General features: G+C 38.4%; 1 protein-coding gene across 9 annotated transcripts in view; it reads right to left on the bottom strand.

Moving 5' to 3' along the window:
- The window catches only part of ANK3 (ankyrin 3), a 511,319-nt gene that overhangs the window by 107,528 nt on the left and 378,679 nt on the right, over positions 1 to 25,112 (bottom strand). For 3 of the 9 annotated variants that reach the window (XM_087432174.1, XM_087432165.1, XM_087432168.1), the window contains exons 22-25: positions 21,182 to 21,254; positions 20,955 to 21,017; positions 8,109 to 8,162; positions 804 to 927 (exon numbers count right to left, since the gene is read on the bottom strand). In XM_087432174.1, the coding sequence (XP_087288300.1) occupies positions 804 to 927; positions 8,109 to 8,162; positions 20,955 to 21,017; positions 21,182 to 21,254 (314 nt within the window). Of the gene's footprint in view, positions 1 to 803; positions 928 to 2,205; positions 2,640 to 8,108; positions 8,163 to 20,954; positions 21,018 to 21,181; positions 21,255 to 25,112 lie in introns of those variants that run through there. The other 6 variants (XM_087432166.1, XM_087432169.1, XM_087432171.1 and 3 more) reach the window with 3 other exon arrangements.

The following is a 25,112-nucleotide window of genomic DNA, read 5'->3' as shown; positions in this document are numbered from 1 at the left end:
CTATAGGAAAATGTCCCCAGGGCTCTGGCTGAGAAGGTTTAATTATTAGCTTTAAAATAACTTGACTGTCAACAAACATGCTATTACTCTAACTAGGGAAAAGAAGTCCCCAAATTCTGGACAAGGTCCTGTTTCCTTCAACCAGTGTAAGGTAAGTTCGAGCTAAGGTTTTCCACGTACACAAATTTTATGCTTCTGTTCTAAGGACTGAATTTGCCACCATACCTGTCTGTGACTTTTGGTAAGTCACTGTTACACTTCTAACATGTCTCTTGGACACAAACTAATAGCATAGTTTTAGAAGAGATACTCACTTAGTAGACAGTTCTAATAAACATTATGTGATTTTTTTCCAAGAATGCTCACTTTTAAGTCTCAATCATGAACTATTCTTTCAGTAACAAAGAGAGAAGAGTGAACCATCAACACAAATATTTCTTACTTATCGGAAAATAATATTTTTCTTTCGATATAGAACAAAATTTAATTTTGAAACAGGTAACCCAGATTGGTTCTCCCAGTTTTGTCAGTGAGCTCTTTTGTTACTATGCTTGAAGCATGACTGCAAGGTGGGAAAAAAAATGACAAACGATTAACATGTTCAATCACATAAAATTAAGGACTGAGAACCACGACAGAAAACAGCAGAGCGTGTATACTGGAGTTCAGAATATTTCACCAAATTCACGTCCTCATCCAAACAGCACATTCCGGGATAATGTGAAAAATGAAAGTGATTTTGGTTCATGACAAATCATGGTTTTTTTAAATTAACTCTGAAAAAAATAGCAACAATAAAATACCTGGCAGAACGGGCCCCAAGACTGAAGCCCATGTAGCCCTCTGCGGGCAAAGAATCATCGCCCAGTTCCTTAAGGTCTTGTGGCCCAAGATATTTGTCAGTGTCCCCTGTCATTGCATCTTCACCTGTGAATGTACAAAGCAAGCCCAAGTCAGAAGATTCCCTTTTGAAAATGTGTCCATTGTGGAGAAAACCGCTCCTTCGGTCATCAGCAAATCACCCAGTTTCTCATATTCATCTTCCCCGATCCCCTGGATAATATCTGTAACTGCCGTTTAGAAGGAACGAGTACAGGTAGAGGTTAGTTCAGAATTTCAAGAGTGAATTTAAGTAGCAGAAAGAGCTCTTGGTGTTAAGCACCAATTTTAAAACATTTCTCCCATCTCCTTTCTCCCCCTCAAGTCCTGGCTGACTAGTAAGGCGCATCTTTTATGTCAGAGTGTTCCTCGCCTCGATGAGGCAGCTTGTTTGAATGGACATGCATTGCAAAATAAGAGCCATCTCTTCCTTACTGTTCTGGAAACTATATGTAGGAAGGGAACAGACCTCTTTTTTAAATCGTCTTCTCACACACAAGATTTCAGTTTGGGGCTTAATGTAAGAAACTAACAAATTATTTAATCTGAACTATAACTGCTCAATTGGGGAATCTTGAAATACATCAATTTTGAACTATTTCTACACCTATCAAATTCACAACTCAGTCCAGCTGTCCCAGGGCTTGAACCCTGCGTGGAAAGCAGCTCTTCCTTCTCTAGAGATCAAATGGGGGCCTCAGCAGTTTGAAAGAAGGACGACAGAAATTGCTGTTTGACCATCAATACAAAGAGTTAATTATGTAAAATGCTTTTACTAGCTATGTGTGCACAACATGACCTCACACAGAAAAACCACATTCCAAGAGTGACAGGACAGGTTTTTCAGATGCCTTCTGCCCTCTGGGACGTTTCCCATCCTTCTCAAAATGTAGCACAGGCTGCGGAAAAGTTCCTTCCACAAACAGGCAAACTCTGTCTCCTTTTTACTACTCTCATTCTCTTTCTGGACAAGAGCTTGGCTGGCTGAGAGATTTCAAAAGTGTGTACGTTATGTTTTCTCAAAGGTAAGTGATTCAGCCACTCCAGTTATATCTTCCAATTCTTTCATTCACCACTGCTTATAATTTCCATTCATTTAAACTCAGGAAACCACAAGAGCTCAGCTTTTAAACTACCAATCAAGTCTAAAAATACACTGTCAACTACTGTTTTTGCAAACGTAAAAACTAAACAGATCAACTTTCTACTGCTACCCAGGACCAAGAGATTATTTTAAGTAACTATGTACAGCTGGGCGATTTGCACATTCACTGGATATGAGACAAAAACAGCACACACCAAGTACAACTTAAAGAAAGATCTTACTCTGTGGTAAAGCCATTTCCACCAGGCTGGGCTGATCAACTGTGTTCCTGATGTTTCCAGGAATTCCTTAAGCAGTGATTTAGAATCTACCTCCAATTCAGCTCAAACAAACCACTCCCTGGCTTGTATCCACCGTCTTCACCACCACCGCAGAGCTCCTCTTAGCATCTTCATCTCCTCGCAGGCAACTGAGGAATTATACGTCCTTTCCTACTCACCAGAGTTCAAAGATTTTCAATATTTCAGACCAAAAAAAGAACAAAACCTGGCTACATTTAATTGAGATTAAGATCCTTTTGATCACTCCGCAGACATCCTTTTAAAGCTCCTTCTGATTGGATTACAAACTCCTCTGGCAAGCCTCTAGCAGGACCGAATGGTGACATAAATGCAAACCCTTGAGTTATTTGTATGTAAATATGAGGACTGCTCCGGTGTAGACTTTCGGTAATTTGATACCAATGCTCGGTGCCTAACCGGGTAACCGAGACAGCCTTAAATCTAGGGAGATCCAGCGAGCGAGGCGCTGCATTTAATTAGGAGGCGACTCCTCTCCAGCATGAATGAAGAAACGGCCAACCCAGGTAGAGGAAAAACAGGAGAAGAAAACAAAGAAGTAGCCCCAGCAGGGAGTGGCAGGGAGCTCCGGGCAAACTTTAACTTTGTTCTCAGCTGGGAACACAGGAGCCTCGGTTATTTATGGTCCCTGTCAGGTGGAAGGAGGGGGGGAAAAAAGAGAAAGAGGGAGGGCCTGCCCTTGAGTTGAGGTTGTGAAACTGTAGGGCAGAGGGAAGCAGCCGTGATTCCCATAGCTCTGCAAGAAGCGCCTGAGAATACACTAATCACCGCGGCTTTGTGGCAAGAGTTTGAGGAAAGGGGCAGAAGCGAGACAAGCTGGAAAAAGCAGTGGATATTCTGCTTTATTTTTGGCACAAGTTCTTTCAACTCTTTCATACACTCAAAGGAACTAACTGGTTCTCCCTCCTTGAGAGGTCCCTGGAGAGAGTAAAGCAGAGGGGGGAGTTGGGGTTGGCTGGAGAGGGCTGTGCTGCAGTTGGTAGGAGGCAGCGCAGGGAGGAGATGCTTCTGTCACTTTGCTGTTCCATAGTTTCGCTTCCCCGGGAGCCCTGGCCTCCCTTCTCAGCTGCTCCACCCTGTTGATGTTGGCAGTGGAGGAAAAAACTAGTGGGACTTCTGCATCCTCCATCTGGGTACACTGGAGAGGCAATTTTAATTGCTTTTTCTCAGAATAGCTAGAGAATTAAGCTAGAAAGAAAAGGGTTTGAAACTGGCTGGCCGAAGCCAGTGGTTTGCAGCACTTTTTTCATGATACTGCATCTCTCTTGGATTGTTACCTAAATAAACAGAAATCTGAATCTGTAGAACTGATGAAGTGGGGAACAGATGTGTTTTTCTTGGATAAATGCATAAATAAATGAATAAATAAACGACTCATCTAATATTAAGACGAAATGACACCTAGTGCTTTAATTTGATCAACCTGGCTGTAATCAACATTGTGAATATGCAGAAATGGAAGGGAAGCCGTTTACAATGGCTGGTACATATTGAAAAATATTCCCAAGTGAAAGAATAACTTCCAATTCTGTAAAGAATGGAAGGGTAGGGCCGGCCCCGTGGCTTGGTGGTTAAGTGAGCGCGCTCCGCTGCTGGCGACCCGAGTTCGGATCCCGGGCTCCCACCAGCACGCTGCTTCTCCGGCCATGCTGAGGCCGCGTCCCACATACAGCAACTAGAAGGATGTGCAGCTATGACACACAACTATCTACTGGGGCTTTGGGGGAAAAAATAAATAAATAAAATCTTTAAAAAAAAAAAAAAAAAGAAAAAAAAAAAAAAAAGAATGGAAGGGTAAGTTATGGTTAAAATGGAGAAAATGTCTGAACCTTAATCTGTTTTCCACGTCTGCACTTAAAATCCAAAATACTTAGCAAAGTCTTCTTCAATGACTGTTGCTCATTCAAACTTCCTAACAGAGGCTGCAATGAAATGTTGCTTCCCCTTGACTTCTTGTCCAGCCTCTCTCCTGCCACTCCTCCACACCCATTCCGCCCTTCTGTTGTACAGAATTAGTTCAGTCCCTAGAATTCCTGACACTCTTTAGACTTTGAACCATTACAAAGGGTGCAATCTCTTGATGGACCTTTACTCCTCTTCTTCACCTGAGATATTTCTCCAATCTTTGACTCTTTCTAGAACTCCTCCCTTTCCTTCTACTCACCATCTTAAGTTAGGTGTCCCTCACGTGGGCTTCCCTTATCAGAGTGTATTGCCAGTAAAAACATCTGCTTGGTGTCTTAAACTGGATGTTGAGATCCTCTAGATTAGGAACCAAATTTCTCCTGGGCCTGGCAAATTATAAGTGCTCCATAAATATTTTTGGAATGCATGATCGCTTTTATTAAAGAGCTTGGTGGTTTTGCTTTTTTCCCATCTACGTGCCATAGCAACTTAGCACTCTTTTGTCACATCAAGCTTGATAACTGGTATATAGTAAAATTTTGATAAAATTAAGTTGCTATTCTTTACCCATACTTCTTAGACTTTAGAAATGGTCACCATGAAACCAAAAGAAGCCAGGCTTTGGGGTGGGGGTGGGAGCTGTCAACACATTTGGCCAAAGATTAATTAAAATAGCCTTATGAAATTAAATAATTACGCATTTACATTTTAGAATGGTGAAAACATTTCTTAAAAGGCATGGAATTTAGAAATAGAGGCAAAGGTATTATTTTAATGCAGTTTGCATCATAGATGCTCTGGATTCAAATCCAAGCTCCACCATTTACTGCTTAGGTGACCTTTGGACTGCTGTTTACTCTGAGTCACAGCTTCAACCTCCACAGAACCGGGATAATAACTCTGCCTCTATCCTAAGACCTCCTGGGGGGATTAAATTAAGTAACGCTCCAAGTAAGGACTTCATCAGCACTAACTGTTAGTATTATTCCTAACACAGCTTTCTCTAGTACCCAAGCATCTGAATACATGAACCCATATAGTTAACATTTAAATTGCTACTATTGATACTAGTAAAGGCAAAATCCAACCAGAGCAGCAAATTGCCCCTGCCTTCCATTGCCTAACACAGGGCCTGGCTCATAATGGGCACTCAACAAATATCTGTTGATTGAATGAATAAATGAATAATAACAAAACTAACTCACTCTCCTTTCAATAAACAAAATATTCTATAATTATTGTATAGTACAACACACTACCCTGCCGAAGATTAGAAAGGAATGAGATGAATTGTATTGAGTGACTTATTAACTGCTTCTAATTCATTATATAATCCAATAATATTTTGATTAATTGCAGCTTCTGATCAACAGATACACGTGTGTATGAGCCAACAAAGTTAATTTTATTAGTGGACAATACTCACACAACATCAGATATATTTAGTATATACATATATAACCAAGAACCACAAATTTTCACTTACTAAGAAGTACTTGTGTGGATTTATGTTTCCTAGAAGTGTTTGGCACAGCAGTATAACAGTATAATAATAGCTGTATAATTTGACTATTTTCTGACTAAGAGGATGTGGTAGTGAGTGTTTAAAGATGCCATCTCCACTCTCTCCGATGAACGATGTCTTCTTGTATTCATGCTCTGGTATACTACCCTCGAATCTGGGCTGGCTTGATTTTTGAACACTAAATGCAAGGGAAGTGATTTGACATGACTTCTGAGTTTGAGTTCAAAGAAACCTTGCAGTTTCTGCCTCAGTCTCTTGGAAAACTTCTTAGGGGAAAGCCAACCCCAATGTAAGAAATTTGACTACCATGAGACCGCCATGCTATAAAGAAGCTCGAGGTAGTCACATGGAAAGGCAGCATGGAGAGACAGAGATGCCCAGTCAGCCCTCAGCTGTTCCAGCCATCTTAGCTGAGGTGACAGACCTTTGAATGAAGACACCACACTGAACATCCCACCATGTTACTCCCACCTCAGCTGCTATCTGACTGCAATCTCATGAAAGATCGCAAGAACCCAGCTGAGCCCAGTTAACTCACACAACCATAGGAGATAAGATAAATTAAACCACTGAGTTTAGATGTGGGTTGTTACATTGTAATAAGTAGTGGAAACAGAAGAATGAGAAATGACAAGGTCCAAAGGTAAGCCAAAGAGGTCACACACTGGTTGCCTAATGCATCCCTAATAAATTAGTTAGCTCCATAGTGTGTGATATGATTAGTGTAGACAAAGTCCAGGAGAAGTATAGTAGCAAATGCCACTAGAGGAGCCTCATCAATTTAGTATTGACTTTGTGCCTTTCAAAATTACAAGCACTGATATTCTTATTGTTAATCCATTTCTGAAAATAAAATACCAGAGGCTGGAAAATGTTTAAAGAAGAACACAAAACACCCCAAATCTACCTTGATCTCACCATTAACCAAATAATAAAAGCTGTTCAGAAGCATTTCACTCCAATTTCCCAGCTTATCCCTCTTCCTAATCTTCCTATCATGACTAGGTTAAGAGAAGAGATTTCCTGTACCACAATCAACTTTCAAAGATCCATACACTTTGTCTACTAGGAAATAATACAACATAGAATCAGGAACAAAGAAGACAAAGAAAGAGAATATATTAAATGATTATCAGGACTGTGGTTGGTCAGATAGGTGAGCCCTCATTCCTTGTTAGATTCCAAGTCAATGGTCCAGTGCCAGCACACGGTGGAATATACCTAACCCACATTCCTTGCAATCTTTGCCCTCTAATGATCCTTTTCATGCTAAATAAAGGAAACAGTTCTTGGCCTAATATTTAAAAGTGTTTTCATGCACTAGGAGTTCTTTTCTTCTCTCTCTCTTTTTTGCATGTAATTTTCTTCTAATCTTTTCCACCTTAACATCATCACCAAGGAATATTTTTGTTGCTTTTCCAGGATTGAAAGTTGTTTTCCCATCTGGCTGGAGAACAGAATCATAAGAAAGTTTCTTAAGGTAACTATACCAAATTATATTGTCAGAAACTTTGCCCAAAGTGCTTAATTCCTCTGCTACGAAATACAGAATCTCCCCAAGGTATGTATTCTGTAACTTTATAAAGTTGAAGTTAATAGTACAAAACTATGAACAATAGTACAAAAATGAATAGTAGAAAAACCTTCAAATGACATGGGATTAAAAAATGGTAGATTACAAAAAATAAAGAGGAACATAGTCTCCATACTCTAGTGATTTATTAGTTCGTTTCTGAAGAGAACTCAGTGAATAGTCTTACAGACAAGCAGTTAATGATCAGAATTTTGAAGACTTAAATGTACTGTGCTTGTTCTGAAAAAAGTGATTTTTTTGATCATCACATAGCAAAGAGAAGAAATGAAAACTATTGGGAAAATAAATCCTTTAACCATTTCTAGTCTACATTATAGAACAGCAGAATGAGATCACATCATTATAATCAACACTAACATTTATTGATCATTTACTCTGTTCTCGGCACTGTTTGGTGCTTTATAAGTATTGTCTCATGTTATTCTCATAACAACCTTATAAAATAGAATTGTTATCTCCATTTCAAGATAAAGAAAATCCAGTTCACAGTGGTAGAGTAAATAACCCAAGATCATTTAGAAAATGGGGAAAATGGCATTCAAAATCAGTTGGTTTGACTGCAGGGCCCTACTTTTAACCACTGCAATATACTATGCAATTGAACAAATACTGCAAGAAACTGGCAATCAAAATGTAAGCTCCATGAAGGCAGGGGTTTTGTCTGTTTGTTCCATATCCCAGTGCCCAGAACAGTGCCTAGCACATAGTAGGTGCTCAATAAATGTGTGCAATGAAAGTTCAGTGATTGCCTTTGGAGACGGCAACTAGATTACTGGAGGAAGGACAAGGAGGGAGACTTACTTTTCACCGTAAACTCTTGTACCTTGGGAATTTTATACCATGTGCATCTATCACCTATTCAAAAAATGAATAAAATTAACAAAAACAAAACAAAATACAAGTACGGCAGATAAGTCAAATAGGCTGTGTGTTCCATATACCAGAAAATATCCGGCAAACATGGAGAGGAAACTCAGTACTTTACACTTGCCTCTTTAAGAGATGGAGCAGAGGAAATGAAATAAGGCATGAAAAAGGAGATGGACGTTATTAATGTGGTACTACTGGTAGCTTCCCAATGTTCTAAAGCAGTAGTTCTCAATCTGTAGGATGCATTAGAATCACCTGAAAATTTGCATTTCTAATAAGTTCCCAGTTGAATCTGATGCTGCTGGTCCAGGGACCACACTTGGTAACCACTGGTATAGAGGATCCTTACAAATAAATGACAGTATCTAATGGCAGTGTTGATTCTACAGAATTAAGTCTCTATTTTCCTGGTGGGAATTACTAGAATTAAAACATCAGCTTCGGCAACTGAATTCAGTGAATCCAGTGCAGTGTTTCTCAAATGTCGATGTGTGTATTTGTGTCACCTCCAGACCTTGGTAAACTGCAGATACTGATTCCACAGGCCTAGGTAGGCCGAGAGATTCTGCAGGTAAACAAGCTCCCAGGTGACTGCAAACCATACTTTGAGTAGCGAGACAATAGAGCACTGGGCTAGGACGTATGTTATGAGTAAAGCCAACTATCATCTTTGAGGCATTTAATCTCTAGTAAAGAAGTTAACACCAGGACACAAGCAATAATACAAATACTGTACTCCTTCTCCTGCTGTCTCCAATTTAGTTAGTGCTTTGTATGTGCTAGACACCATGCTCACCAAGCACTTTATATGCACATTTCATTTAATCCTCAGCCCTACGAAGCAGGTATTATTATTTCCCTTTCATAGATTTAGAAACAGATTCAGGGAGGTTCGGTTATTTTTCAGAACTCACATGTCTAGTTAGTGGTAGAGTCTGGATTAGAACCCATGCAATCAGGTTGCAGAACCCAAGCTCTTAACCACCATACCACAATAACAGAAGATGCACAAAAGAACGTACAAAATATTATAAGAGCTGAAAGGAAGAGGGCATCACAGTGGATTGAGTAGATCTGGTAGATGTTGAATGGAGGGTGTGTGAGTAAAGATGGGTAGAGCGACACATGACTGTACTTCAAGAGGTTCCTGTGTGTAGCACAGGCACTTCTGTGTCAGGCTGGAGGAGCAGTGCTCATGACTCCATTATCTTCTGGGAGCCTCAGAGAGAGGCTGACAGCCCCAAGCCCAAGGTAGAGAATGGAGTGAGCTCTCTCTCCTGCCCCCTTCGCTCTCCACCTGCCCCCTCAGTCAGGAATGAGCAGGTGTGGTCCTTCACTTTAATCCTTTATTTTCCAGCATCTCCTGGCAGCAGGAGATGCTTATGTCTTTCAAAACATAAATATTAAGTTCTGGAATATAATATTTTCTTGCTTTTCTTCTCAATATATGTGAGAACAATGAGGTAAGTTGAGAAAACGCTTAGCTGAGCAAGGAGCACCAGGTGAAACAGGCGCTCTTAAGAAGGCTAAAGAAGTGTGTGTGTCATTTTAAGGGATTCATGTACCTCTCATGGGAGGGCCATTGGCTGCATTCTTTCTTTCCCTTCCCTAGCTCCAGGTGCTCATAAGATCCTGGCTTCACAGGTGGCCAAAAAGGAATCAGGCTTAAATGGCAAGGTCTGCACATCTCTTAACCAACAACAAGAACAAGTTTCTGTTATCCCACAGAACAAATGACTCTCTGTTCAGGCTGATTTTTTTTTTTTAAGAGTACAAAGTCAATTTGATTCTTTACTTTTAAACATTATTCTGTTCTTTGTGGCTAGATGTGCTTCTTTTTAAAAAGTGTATAGCAGTTTACTGCTCCTTAATCCAGGCTAGATATAGTTTCTAAAGTAAGCATGCATGACTCAGTGTTGGAACTTTTCCAGATGTAGCAATGAAAAACGTCCCCTGTGATCTTGGTTGGTTTAATAAACAAACCCATCCCAGCAAGAAAAAAGAATTCCATGTCTTTCCTGTGAAGAGGTAGACAATATTGGGACAGACACTATAATTTTTCCATATTCTTATCAGTACTCCTTAACCCTAATCCAGAAATTACCCTCAGTCATCTAAGTAAAATTAGACATTACACCGACTCAGTCAACTGAACACCTGGGACTAAAGACAGAACGCAGGTAGAAAGGGGCACAAGGTGACGTACACTGTTCTCATTATCTAAAACTTATGCCTCTTTTAAAGAAGACTAGACAATGAATAAATTACTAGCCACAAACTAGCCCTGTGAAATCAGACACGAAAATGTTGGTTCTGAACTACAGAGAAATCAGGTAGCTAAATTCAAGATGGCAGTGTTGTGCCAATTGGTTCTTTCTTCTGTTAAGTCTTCCTTAGTCTTTTCACCTAGCCTCAACTCCAAATCCGGAACTAATTAGTCTCGGCTCTTCATTACTTAGGTGTATAAGGACCGTGTGTGCAAAGCAGGAACATGTTTGCTGTCCCCAGCTATAAAGGAGTACCAGGATCGTGCACACTTTGTGGGCAAGGATTTAGCCTCTTCCTTCTCTTATCCCAACTGCCTTTCATTGTGCAGGCAACAAATACCTATTTATTGGCTCCTTTTCTATTTCCTACCTCTACCTAAAAGCTGTGCACATACAAGGTAAAGACAGGCGGCATCTGTTGTCAGTTCATCCTCATTGTGGTTCTGACCCAGGTGGTCAGACCACCCCTTCTCATTTGTAACATCTTCCCTTGATTCTCCAACCCTTCTTGTTCCCGGCTCTCTGCCCCTCACCGTACCTCCTCCTTGCCCATGCATTCTCAATGCTGATGTTCCACTTGCTTGTCTCTGTAGTGAGGATCCCAATGTGAGGGGGACGGGGCTAGGGGTGCTAGATTAGGACCCACTTCCACATGAAGCAAGGCAGACTTTCCAGGTAGATGGGCAGGGACTAAAATAAAAATAATTTGGGGAGGGATCATATTCAAAATTACTACAACTTGTTTTGGGCAAATAAAAAAACCTATTGTCCTTAGTCAATAAGCACGCTTAATTCTCTGCCATCTCTTAAAACAATCCCTGGACCCATTCATTCCACAGGCTGCTCCAGCTACTCATTCTGCCACAGCTTCTTGGAAAAAAACAACTCACGCTACATTGGAACTACTCTATTCTGTTTATATCTACAATGTTATGGACATGGCAGCTGCGGAGGTCACCAGGGTTTCCCATGTTGGACCTTCCCAGGGAAGTTTCTCCCACGGCTTCCACTAGAACCCACTCTTCTGGGTTTCTCCCTCCATTGCTCATCACTCCCTCTCCATATCCTTTGGCATCCCTCTTCCTCTTAAATGTCAGTGTGCCCGGAGTTTTCTAGAACCATTTCCCTTCTTCCCTGTGCCCTTTCGTGGGGTCTTCCTCCAGGCTGGCGCCCAGCTTCCCCACCCCTGTGTGCTGAGCTCTCCTGTGAAGTCCTCTGCTTTCCCACGTCTGATACTTTGACCAAAGTTTTCTGAACTTGGAACACTTCTTTCTAATCTCCACCCTTCTACTCCCCCCAAATTTCTGCTTGTCCACATTCTTTCTATTCCTTAAAATGCTTCTTTCTTCAGCCGTTCAGTAATCTCCCCTTCTTTTGAATTTCCTTGTCGCTTTATCTGTTCTTCTCTTATGGCATCTCATTGAGTTGAAGCAAAAAAGCTAAATTCAAATTCCAGTTTCCTTGGCTATGTGAACCTGAACAAATGTCTTATACTCTTTGAGCCTCAGATTCCTTAAGGTAAATTAGGACTAATAATCCTTTAAATTAGGGCCTTAAATTAGGACTAAATGTAAATTAGGAGTAATAATAGCACTAATAACGCTCTCAACTACTTTGAGAAAATTAAGCAAGATAAGGTAACTTGTAACTAACATTTACTGAGATCTCTGGGCTAAACCCTTTATACATTATCTCACTTAAAACTTGCAATAATCCAACAGCTGTGGGACTCCTATTTAAATTACCAGGCACCACTGATGTTAGAGTAGATGTTAGATGTTGGAGGTTAAGGACAGGGATTTGAGTATAAGCCCTTGCACTGACTTGTGTGATCCTGATCAAGATCCGTAACCTTGCTGGAGCTGATTTTCCACATCTATAAAATGGGAATACCAACGGCTCTAACTTGGAGGGTCACTGTGAGGGTTAAATGACATAATGCATGAAATGCATACAGCTTAATGCCTAGCACATAGGAAGGGCTCAATAAACGGGAAGTACCTTGTTTATGATGTTGAGAGTGTTCATTTATATGGAATCTTGTCGGGGGACAGAGACACAAGTAAATGTGTGGCATGAACCAAGTGGACACACTCATCCATGAGGGAGGGCCTGTATGTATATGTCCTAGGTACCTTGACAGTGTTAAAGACAGCTCTTCTTCCATGGAGCTAACAATCTAGTTTGAAAGAAAATAAACAAAATTAATCACAAGTTGGGAAACTACAGTCTGGGGCCAAATCCAGCCTTCTGCCTATTTCTGTAAATCAAGTTTTATTGTCTCACGGCCATGCCCATTTGTTTAGGCATTGTCTCCGGCTGCTTCTGTATTGTCTCTGATACAAAGGTAGAGTTGAGTAGTTGGGACAGAGACCATATGGCCTGAAAATTCGAAAAGATCTACCACTGGCCCTTTACAGAAAAAGTGTGCTGCCCTCTGAAATTAATGACTAGTAAATTGAGATGAATATCAGGAAGAAATCAAAAAGTGTGATTGAGAGGAAAATGAAAAGACGTAGCAACCACAGAAAGGGCCTGAGTTTTATTCCAAGGGCAATGTAAAGCCTCGGGAGGTTTTTATTTTAGTTTTGTATTTATACTTTTTTGGGGGTGTATTTGTATTATTTAGAGGGGGTGGCTACTTTGTCACGAAATACAGGGATCACACAGATGAATACATAAAATGTAAAGGTACATGTTAACAAATTGTTACAAAATAAACACCATCCAGGTTAAGAAACAGAACATCAGCACCTCAGAAGCCTCCTACCTCCCGGTTCCAATCACAGCCTCCTCCTCCCTCTGGATGGTAATCACTTTCTTTATGGTATTCTTTTCCTTGCTTTTTTTGTTTTTTTTTTTTACTAGCCTCACTATCTAATTTTACAATCCTAGTTTATCATTACCTGGTTTTAATGAATTCTATTGTCTTTGCATAACCTACAACCCAGCAATTACAATCCTAGGTCTATGCCCTACAGAATGTATGCATATGTGCACCAGGAGACAGAGAGAAGGAGGTTCATAGCACTTTTGTTTCCAACAGCCCCAAACTGGAAACAGCCCACATCTCCACCAAGAGTAGAATGGATAACTTAATTATAGTGTAGGCATACAATGGAATATTATACAGAAATGAAAATGAATGAACTATCATTATATGCAACAACATGAACAAATCTTAAAAACATAATTCTAAGCCTTGGAAGCATTTAAACTGGGGAATGGAATAACATGATCCAATTTATATTTTTAAAAGATTGCTGAGGATGCCACACAGAAAGCTGAGTCTATGGTGAAAGAGTAGAAGTGGAGATGTGTAAAGAGGCTCCTGCAGTATTGCATGGGAGAAATGTCGGTGGGTGGGATTAGGGTGGTGGCTGTGGGGATGCAGAGAAGAGGGATGTGAGATGTATTTGGGAAGTAGAACTGAAATGACTTGCTAATGGACTGGATACGAGTGGTAAGAAAAGGGAGATTACACGTAACCACAAGTTTTGGCTTGGGTGGTGGAGCCATTTACTGAGATGGAGAAGGGTGGGAAGAGACGCTACTTTGGAGGGGTGTGTTTAGGGCATACCTGAGAATCTAAGATATCTGAGAATCTAAATGGAGACGTCAAGTACATAGCTGGGTAAGTGGATGGTGTGGATGAAAATCACTAAACAATTCCAATTCCAAAGATAGGATATCAAAAATAGGATGGACTCTGTTTTAGAATAAAGGCCTCTGTCCCAGTTCACAGATCTTTTTCTTTAGCTGGAAATTCTTTTAAATTCATTAACTATTCTTTGAGATGCAGATACTCCTTTGGAGAACCAGTATAAAGCTGTTTATTGATTCCATACATAGCTAGGACAGTCTCAGTGAGAAGAGATTTAATGCAAGGAAAAGGGAGCATAGCAGGCAAATTTTCTCCATCCTGCCTGTTTAGAAACTTGGAAAACTATCCTTTCCTTGAGTCTTCCTCCACTTTGATGCAACTGTCCAAATACGTACTGAAGATCTGCTGTGTGCCAGGCACTGGACTAGGTTCTGCGGATACAACAGAGAATAAGATTTGTTCTCTGCTTCTGGTATTTCATTTTGACCTCATTGCTGAGACTAGCATGCAATTATGTAATGTCTATTTGAAAGGACAATTGTAAGCAAAGAACTATCAGGCAAAAGGCTAGATGTTATGATTTAATAAGCACTTGTAAAATGTTAAAATTTCAGGTGAAGAACAATTTCCACATAACAACCACCACTGTTCGGACCACCTGGGAGCAAGCTAATCTCCAAGGCTTCTTTCCAGATCTATAAAGCTAAAAACATAATAATCTGATTTATTAGGATAGCAGGATAGTCCAAGGCATTTGGTGAGAACAGATCCTAAAGGGCATTCTCCTGGTGGTTTTCTTGATATCCAGCTTCATGTTTCCCAAAGTAATTTCTCCTCTTTCTTTGAGTTTCAGATTGTGCCAAGTCAAATACTACCTATTCTCTCCTAATTGAGAATACTTGGATATGTTTACTAAAACTACTTGCTTTGAGTTCTTAAAAACTACTCTAAATTATGTTTATCTTTATTTTACTTGAATCTGCATCTCAGTCTGCATATTCTTTTGCCAAGATGGTCAGAGGAAGGTATACTACTTCTATTATAGTCTCATCAAGGTCTTTTGTTCCTTTCTTTCTTTCTTTTTTTTTTTTTTTGCTGAGAAAGATTGGCCCTGAGCAAACGTCCACTGTCTATCTTCCTCTTTTTTTTTCATGTGAGCTGCCACCAGAGCATTGCCACTGACAGACAAGTGGTGTAGGTCCATGCCTGGGAACTGAATCTGGGCTGCTGAAGTGGAGTGCACTGAACTTAACCATAAGGCCACTGGAGGTCTTTAAAAAAATAATTATCACCTTGTGATAATTTCCAAATGCATGATTTGTTCCTTTTCCTAAGCACGTATTTTTAGAAGTTTAAAAAAATACATTCTTGGGTTCTATATTTAAGAAAACAGATCGTGTTAGAGTAGTTATGAAAGAGATGATATAAAACCACAGACTGTCAAATCTGTCTTTTGTCCAGCTCTGCCACTAATCTTGGTTGGGCAAGCCACTCAACATTTATTTCAGCTTCGCTTCCTCATCAGTATAATGGTGAGTATGTGCTACATGATATTGACCTACTTTCAGTTCTTTGAAATCTGTGGATTTTAATTTGCTGTGGCTTCCACTGGGCACTGAATTTGGTGCAAAGGTGAGCTGAGCATTACTCCTCAACCCTCACATCACTCTACCATCTGATAAAATTTTTTTTTTTAATTTTTTGTTTATTGCAGTAACATTGGTTTATAACATTGTAAAAATTTCAGGTGTACATCATTGTACTTCTATTTCTGCATAGATTACATCATGTTCACCACCAAAATACTAATTACAACCCATCACCACACACATGTACCGAATTATCCCTTTCACCCTCCTCCCTCCCCCCTTCCCCTCTGGTAACCACCAATCCAATCTCGGTCCCTATGTGTTTGTTTATTGTTGTTATTATCTACTATTTAATGAAGGAAATCATACGGTATTTGACCTTCTCCCTCTGACTTATTTCACTTTGCATTATACCCTCAATGTCCATCCATGTTGTCACAAATGGCTGGATTTCATCGTTTCTTATGGCTGAGTAGTATTCCATTGTGTATATATACCACATCTTCTTTATCCATTCGTCCCTTGATGGGCACTTAGGTTGCTTCCAAGTCTTGGCTATTGTGAATAACGCTGCAATGAACACAGGGGTGCATGTACCTTTGCAAATTGGTGTTTTCAAGTTCTTTGGATAAATACCCGACAGTGGAATAGCTGGATCATATGGTAGTTCTATCCTTGATTTTTTGAGGAATCTCCATACTGTTTTCCATAGTGGCTGCACCAGTTTGCACTCCCACCAGCAGTGTATGAGAGTTCCCTTCTCTCCACATCCTCTCCAACACATGTTGTTTCTTGTCTTGTTAATTATAGGCATTCTGATGGGCGTGAGGTGATATCTCATTGTAGTTTTGATTTGTATTTCCCTGATAGTTAGTGATTTTGAACATCTTTTCATGTGTCTGTTGGCCATCTGTATATCTTCTTTGGAGAAATGTCTGTTCAGGTCTTTTGCCCATTTTTTAATTGGCTTGGTAGTTTTTTTGTTGGTGAGATGCAGGAGTTCTTTATATATTTTGGAGATTAAGCCCTTATCAGAAGTATGGTTTGCAAATATCTTCTCCCAATTGTTAGGTTGTCTTTTCATTTTGTTAATGGTTTCCTTTGCTGTGCAGAAGCTTTTTAGTTTGATGTAGTCCCATTTGTTTATTTTTTCTATTGTTTCTCTTGCCCGGTCAGACATGGTGTTTGAAAAGATGTTGCTAAGACCGATGTCGAAGAGCGTACTGCCTATGTTTTCTTCTAGAAGTTTCATGGTTTCAGGTCTTACATTCAAGTCTTGAATCCATTTGGAGTTAATTTTTGTGTATGGTGTAAGGTAAGGGTCTACTTTCATTTTTTTGCATATGGCATCTGATGAAATTTTATTGCTTTATTATCTCAGACCTATACCTATCTGATAATTATTTCTACCACACTTCTACTTAGCCTCTTACTTTTGTCTTTTAATACTTAGTGTCTGCATTCAATCCTGAGACAGATTTTACAGCCCTGTCAAAATTGTGAGTAGCTAAGAATTAAAGAATTCTTCCCAGCAAGGGTTTGTCCCACCCAGTTGTCTCATAAACCTGTTCGGTAGAATCATATTTCACAGAGCTGTCTTTTTGGTTTTTATTTTCCATGGCTTAATTCCATTTCTCATTATGTCCCATCTATATCTATAGTTCTTTAAATCTGTTACTATAACCCAACCCACTAGAAGTCAGCAAGCTAAAATAACATTTTATGCATATTTTTCACTTCCCAAATATATTTTATAGGAATTTACAATTTAAAATCAGCAATGAACCAAAGCCAACTGTGAAATCTCTTGGGAGGGGGACCCAAACTAGAAGACAACTTGAACCTTAACCTCAGTTTTCTTCTTTCTTTCCTCCTTCCCTCTTTTCCTCCCATCCTCTCTCCGCTTCTTTTATCCTTCTTTCCTTCTTCCCATCCTCTCCTCTCTCTCTCTCTCTCTCTCTCTCATCTTTTCTTTCTTTTTAATTACAAACAGCGTTGCAAAACCTAAGAATCTAACTGGCAGTAGAATCAAGATACTAATTTGTATGTGTATTAATTTTATATGTATGTAACATTTTTTTCTGGGAAAGAAGACAGTAGAGCATTAAGACATCTGTGAATCTGTCTGGCCCCCTGACGAGCTCTGCTTACCACCCACCTGCATAACGTGTGGGCTTAAACACCCACCTTAGAGAAGGTTGCTTTATCGCTTTTTCTTCCTTTGCTCTGCTTTGCTGGTACTTCAACCTTTGCTCTACTCTGTAACTTGGCTCCATTGTTCCCCTGGGTCATTAATTGATAATGAATTTTCCTGAATTTTTTTTGTGTGTGTGAAATTAATCCAAACATTCTTTCACTTATACTAATTTCTCATAGTGGACCAAAGAAAGAGGAGATAGCAAAGAAGAAAAAGGAAAAGAGAAAGAAGAAGAAGGAAAAGAAAGACTACGCTTGGCACTGTTCCCTTAGTATATACTTGATTTTTATAATTTAGGATTAAAATTATATTTTCCCATATTAATTAAGAAAACATTCTTCTTTTCTTTCTTGAGAAAAACTAGCAGTATATATTGCTTATTATTTTTATTTGCTTTTAAAAGCTGTTGATATCCTCAGAACCCTCAGATACTGGTGTGACGATCTCTTACTAGTTCTTATAGAGAGAGATATTTACATGCTTGTGGTTTCATGGAAATAAACATTTGCTCCCATCCATAAGGGCGTACTGAAACAGGCAGCATGAAATCCAATTATAGTGGCAAAACTCCAGCAAGACTATCAGGCAAATGAGTCAGAAGTAAAAACTATCATTAAAGTTGCAGGGGTGCTTTTAGAATTAAAATTTCAAAATGATTTCTTTTGGGATTTAAAGTAATACAGAAATGCTAGTTTATGCAGAGAATGATGTAAATACATGATAGGGCAAATGTGGCTTACCAGAGCACATATAAGCAAAATTTAGGCACATTAGCTGATAGCAGTATTAATACATCAAATTAAGTGTATATTATAACCTCAAAAATATCTTGAACTTCAATAATACATTTTTAATATACTCCATGGACAAAGCAATAACTCTGCTATACTCTGCTTTGATGAGACTACACCTAGAATACACCTCAATTTGAGATGGATACAGACACACTGAAATGTACATAGGAGATTGACTATGACGGTGAGGGACCAGTGGAAGGAAGGGGCGATAATATGGCTGGAGGAAAAAAGATTAAGAAGAAATACGAAAAGTGTTTTTAAATACCGGAAGGATTGTTACAGAGAAGAGACAGATTTTGTTTAAATAGTGCCAAATATATCACAGCCTGAATCAATGAGTAGAAGCCTGAATCAATGAGAAGGATGCTCAATAAAATGAACCATTTTTAAAGTCAGAGTTGTTCACAATGGAATAGGCAGTCTGGGAATTAGGGAATTCTCATCATTGAGGCATTTGGGCAAAGGACCTCCTAAGCAGAGGATTCTACAGAGGTGATTCCAGCACTAGATGGTTGTCGCTCAGATTGAATGACCTTTAAGCAACCTCTTTCAACATTAAATTCTACAACACTACAAAATCAAAAGCTATTTGATCCCAACAGCCCATGTACACACCCAAAAAGCAAGGGCCAAGTTTAAATAAAGATGGTTAAATGAGAACTAAAATTTGCTTATTAATTTCAAATCCCCAAATTGAGATAAATCTAAGGGAAATGATTGTCATTTCTAGTTAAACAGCAAAATAAATTATCTTTAAGAGATTCAAAATTTCTCCTTTTTTCAAATCATTTTGTTAGTTATCCACATGTATAAGCCTGTTATATAGTCCATTCAAACTTAGCCTCTCATCAGTGTGGCTATTTTAGGATATTTTGTTAAAAACTAACAAATTTTTAGGTCTGTGATTGTCATATTATATTTCATAATAATTTCATTTGAAAAACGTACTTTTGACATCATGTTTTGTATGTGTACACACCTAGGTGAGAACGTCATTTTTCTTTTATCTTCTGCACATAAGAAATTACTCTAAAAATGTTGTGTAAGAAGGCATTGAAATATAATATGACAGTAAGGCACATTACTCAAATTCCTAGAGACGATACAAATATTATCCATTTGGGGATAAACAGAGATAAACATATAGTTGATATTTTAGAGAAAAAGAAAGAAAAATGGTGAGTAAAAGCCTTTAACGTTTATCAAAAGAACATTTACAAACAATCAGACAGGTCCTCCCAGGTCCTGAAAAGACCACCAGGCATCAGCTTTTTCAGATGTGCAGTCCCCGGCCACAACGCACTTACAGCAGGCAGTACTGGACACTGAAAAAGCTGAAGTGACCGGACCAGGTAGGCTTTCCCACTATTTAGGTTTCCAATAAAATTTGTTCAAATCAAAAAAGGAACCAATAATTAAAATAGGGAAGATTACCTAAAGGCAGAGAAAGACTAGCAACACTAAGACTGATCCAAGAGAAAACTACTACATGAGAGATGGCAAATGGAGGAAGCAATAGGATAGAAGGAGTTTTGGAGAGTCAAATAATTCAAGAAAGTAACATAAATATAAAATAAATTCTATAAGTAAACGTTTCATTATTTGAGCAAAACTCCAACATTTGCCATCTTTATAACACTCATTCACTATAAAAATGCTAGTTTTCCAATGAACCTTTTAAAGATGTCATTCATTAAAATATCTTTACATCACGACCTGGTCAAATGTATTGATTTTTAAGTAAGGCAGAAAACAAATAGTTTCTTTTAAGCACATGAAGTATAGCTACTATCATTTATATTTTGATCTCTTTCATGAAATCAATATTAAAAATTTGTATTTTGAAAGAGTTTTGTTCAGGTTGAGTTTCATGATTACTTCAAGACCAAAAGTTGCTTTTATTACAAAGCTTGGAGTAAATCTTCGAATGGACATTTAATCCCCTACCTGTAAGGATACCTTCTCTTATTTAAAAAAATATTTTAGCTATAAACATTTAATCAGTTTTCCCTTTCTAGATTTTCCAATGTAAACAATAAAAACATCAATTTTCTGCTTAATAGAAACAAATAGAAAGAAAGTAATCCAGATAAGTAGTGACATTTGCAGTTTCAAGTTGGAAAATGGGTTCAAGGAGAGGGGATTCAGAGACTAAAAGAAGACAATCAGTAATATAAATATGCACTGTTTAAATGATACATAAATTAGCAATCTCAAGGTAAAATGAAAAGTTAGTAACTCAAGGAAGTGTTACATTTCAAAGATAAGAAATAGAAGATAAAGCTGGTAGTTAAGTTTCATCACGATAAATATTCACAAATACCTTCTTCAACATCTGAGATATATTCGCCATCACTGAGCATTTCAGGGGCGTTGGCTTTACGAACTGCATGATTTAAGTGAACAACGTAAGTGTGTGAAAAATGCACATTCTTGCTACTACAACAAGACATTTTAACGTTTCTAAAAATATTTTTACAATGAACTTTCTTCGGGAAACAATTCCACAATCAATCTTAATTATTATGAACTCAAAGGACATTTTCATACCTTCGTCGTCAGACATGTCAAGAACTTCATTCATCGTTTCTGGAACATTCATTTTGTGCTTCTCTGTGACAGTCTAGTAACAAAAAAAGCAGTCACTTTAGTGTGAGCAGACTGCACGTTTTAATGAGACTTTTCATTTCTTTCTAGATTAATGAGTTGGTTTATTGTGGGACTTCCATGTTGAATATCTTGAAGCCCCCATATATAAAATGACATCAAAATTGTCCCTCAGGAGCACTAAGGTCCTCACCATATACACAGCAGAGAAAGAATACAAGGTGAAAGAATTCTAGTGGCAAAGCACACTAGCTTAAAAGATTTAGGTCCCTAATAAGGCTTTTCAAAGGAAAAGAGAAGAGAGAGATTGTCTCTTCTACTCCATTGCTGTACTTTTTCATGGTTTGATGAACCTGTCATCCACTCCGCTAAAGGTCTTGGCTGAAGGTAAGCCCAATGAATGGCAAGCAAAATGTCTTTATTGCTTGTGCCAAGCCAGCCACTTATTTTGTCTTCTCCTCCTATGTGTATATTTCAATTTCTTGAATAAATCAAAATATTAAAATTGCCTAAGTTACATAAGTTTTACAACTCTGTGTATGAAAAAAAATGTCTTAGAGGTAATGCATTTGCAAGATCATTTTCATCTGCACAAAACTGTAAAGAATAGTATATTACAGAGCATAGACCTTACTGAATCTTTTACTTGCTCTTTGATAACTTTTTACTTATATAGATTATATCCACCCACAAGACACTGTCAGCATTACTGTTAGCAAATCTTAATGACCACGTTTTCATTTCAAAATGAGTCCTCTTTTAATTCTGAGCATATGAAAGACTAATGGTACAAGGGAAGATACATATTTAAATACGGCAACTGAAAAAAAGCCAGGCTGTTAAAACTAAGAAAGGGTACAAATTCATTGTTTCTTACGGACAGTACTTGGTAAATGTGATTTACACTCCCTGTCCTCAAGTATTGTGTTGAAACAAAGCATTAGTTGGTGCCTCTTCCAGCATGTAATACTGCAACTGAACAGTTTTTAAAAATAAACTTTTTAATTTTAGAACAGTTTTAGATTTATACAAAAATTGTGAAGATAGTACAAAGAGTTCATCAAGTTTCCCCTATTATTAACATCTTACATTAGTATGGTATATTTGTCACAATTAAGGAACCAATATTGATATATCGTTATTAATTAAAGTCTATATTTTATTCAGATTTCCTTAGTTTTTACCGAATGTCCGTTTTCTGTTCCAGGATCCCATCTAGGATACCATATTATTTTTAGTTGTCATGCTTCCTTAGGCTCCTATGGCTGTGACAGTTTCTCAGACTTTCCTTGTTTTTAATGACCTTGACAGTTTTGAGGTGAACTGGTCAGTTATTTTGTAGAATGTTGCTCAATTGGGATTTGTCTCATGTTTTTCTCATCAATAGACTGGGGTTACATGTTTCAGGGGGAAAACCGCAGAGGTACAGTGCCATTTTCATCCCATCACCTCAAGGGTGCACACCATCAACATGATTTATCAGTGTGGATGTTGACCTTGGTCACCTCTCTGAGACAGTGTTTGTCAGGTTTCTTCACTGTAAAGTTACTCTACTTCCCACCCTTTCCACATTGTTTTCTTTGGAGGGAAGTCACTATGCTCAACCCACATGTAAGCAGTGGGGAATTAAGTTCTACCTCCTTGAGGGTGAAGTATTTTCATAAATCATTTGGAATGATTTTGCCTGAGAAATTTGTCTCTTCTTTATTCATTTATTTATATCCGTATAGACTCATGGATATTTATTTTATACTTTGAGGTATACTCCAATACTATTTTACTTATTTTTGCTCAAATTGTTCCAGCTTTGGCCATTGGGAACTCTTTCAGTTAATTCCTGTGTCCCTTTGACATATGGCCATCATTTTGTGTGTGTGTGTTTATTTACTTACTTATTTATGGCAGAGGAGCTGTTAACTTTTTGGCACTACAAGACGTTCCAGGCTCATCTTGCATATTTCCTGCCCCAGTTCTAGATTCAGCCATTTCTCCAATGAGCCCTGACCTTTACTAGAGAATGGTATTAGAAACCAACAACTGAGTGATAGATGTGTTCTGCTCATTGTTACTGGGGGAAGTGAATATTTTAATCAGTAAAATTTAAACAGCTTACTTCATATCTTTTGAATATCAGCTTCCAGCCTCAGTTTCCTATGCTGCCATGATTGTAATGTCATTAACTAAAGCATCTTTCTCGGAACTGCCACATCATACACTGTACTCGTACAGAAGATGCAATCTTCTTTTTAAAGGTTTTGAGAAACTGAAGTCTGCTTATGGAGACAATGGCTGCTGGGGCTTCAGTAACTGGCTGTGCAAAGATCCACGCGTGGTGGAGGCTGCACGGTGTTTAGCTAGCTTAAGATCACAGACTCCACCCTGAATTGCATCAGTCCTGGTCTAAGCTAGATTACATAAAACTGCTAAAGCACGGCTGACAAGGTGATGTCTCAGCTTGAAATAAAGTCTCAAATACTGCAATGCTGGACTAAGTCTTAAAGACTCTGATGGACTCTTTTCTAGTCAATGCGAGCACTTCACTTGGTGGAAGCCTCATTTACTTCACTAGGCAAACTGGACCTTTCCTGTTAGCATGAGTCCTATCTTTTCTCTCTTGAAAAAGACACCAACCAAGTCAGCTGACGACATTGAGAGTGAAACGGCCCGGCTCCCATATATGTTCTGTCTTTCACTAGGAACTGGAGCCTTGAAAACCTTCTCTTTCAATAGATTTTCTGAGGCTGTAACTTTACTTTCTCTGTCTCTAATTTTATTTTCTCCTAAAGCTTTTTTGATACAAAGAAACATTTTGAATTTTCCTAATGGGTGAGAAAGTCATTTACATTCAATCAAATAATATTTGTATTTTGAATTATTATACATTTCAATACTCTAACATTGAAACAGCAGTTTTCTATATTTATTGCCATGATTTCAAATCTTTTATAGCATTGTGATACTTGGCCAGTGTTTAATACCTTGGCCTCCTCCCTCTTCTCCACTCTAGAGAGCTATATGAAATATCTTTAAAATTAAGGTTAATAAACATTATTTGTTTAAATTCTTTTACCAAGAGTTTAATAATAGATTTTAAGATAATGAAATACTCAAGAGGTATATGAAAGCACTATATGGGAATTTATCTCTTACACAAACTGTATTTTGAAGTTAGAAATGTGCTCTGGTTGATAACTATTGCACTAGTCCTTTAAAGCTAATGTTTTCTCTTTTACGTATTACAAAACTTCTCTCTAGTGATCAGCAGGCTTCTAAAGCCTGCAAGTAGCTACAGAGCCTCTCAACCCATGTTTTTTATATGAAGCACTGTGTATACAAACTGTTTGCAGATGCTAACCAGGACTTCCTTCATGTTGGAAGGTGGTGGATGACAAAAAGAGGCAGAGCTGATAATTCCAAACATTCCTGCGTCCTAAATTTACATTGTACGGAGTCAATCTCAGGCCTGTGTGTTGAGTCAGGGAGTCAGGAATAACTCAAATAAGCCTGTGCTATGGTGCAATATCTGCTCTTGATTCCAAAGTTACCAAATCCTGATGCGGTTCAAAGGCACCAGGTTGGGTTAAGAAGAAGTGACTTATCCTAGAGGCTGCAGCTTGTAAAAATGTATGTGACGCAATAAGACCTCCTGGTAAAGATTTACTTTAAATTTTAATAAAACATCCTATTGTTTTCCTTATGAAAACTCCAATTGGTGAATGGAAGAGGAGTGAGAGTGGTAGTAAAATCAATTTTGATCCTATCTCTAATGTTTTATTTTTATAACAAAGTACATTTTTTCTACAATAATACCAATGTATCCATTATCATTTGTGAGTTAAAACAGTTTAAAGAACCAACTTAGAGTTCTCAACTT

Source organism: Ceratotherium simum, chromosome 6 (assembly GCF_057802395.1).
Source record: "Ceratotherium simum simum isolate JZ-2026a chromosome 6, ASM5780239v1, whole genome shotgun sequence".
Lineage (NCBI taxonomy): Eukaryota > Metazoa > Chordata > Mammalia > Perissodactyla > Rhinocerotidae > Ceratotherium > Ceratotherium simum.
Note: the sequence above shows the minus strand (reverse complement) of the source record. Positions and strands in the feature narration are given on the sequence as shown.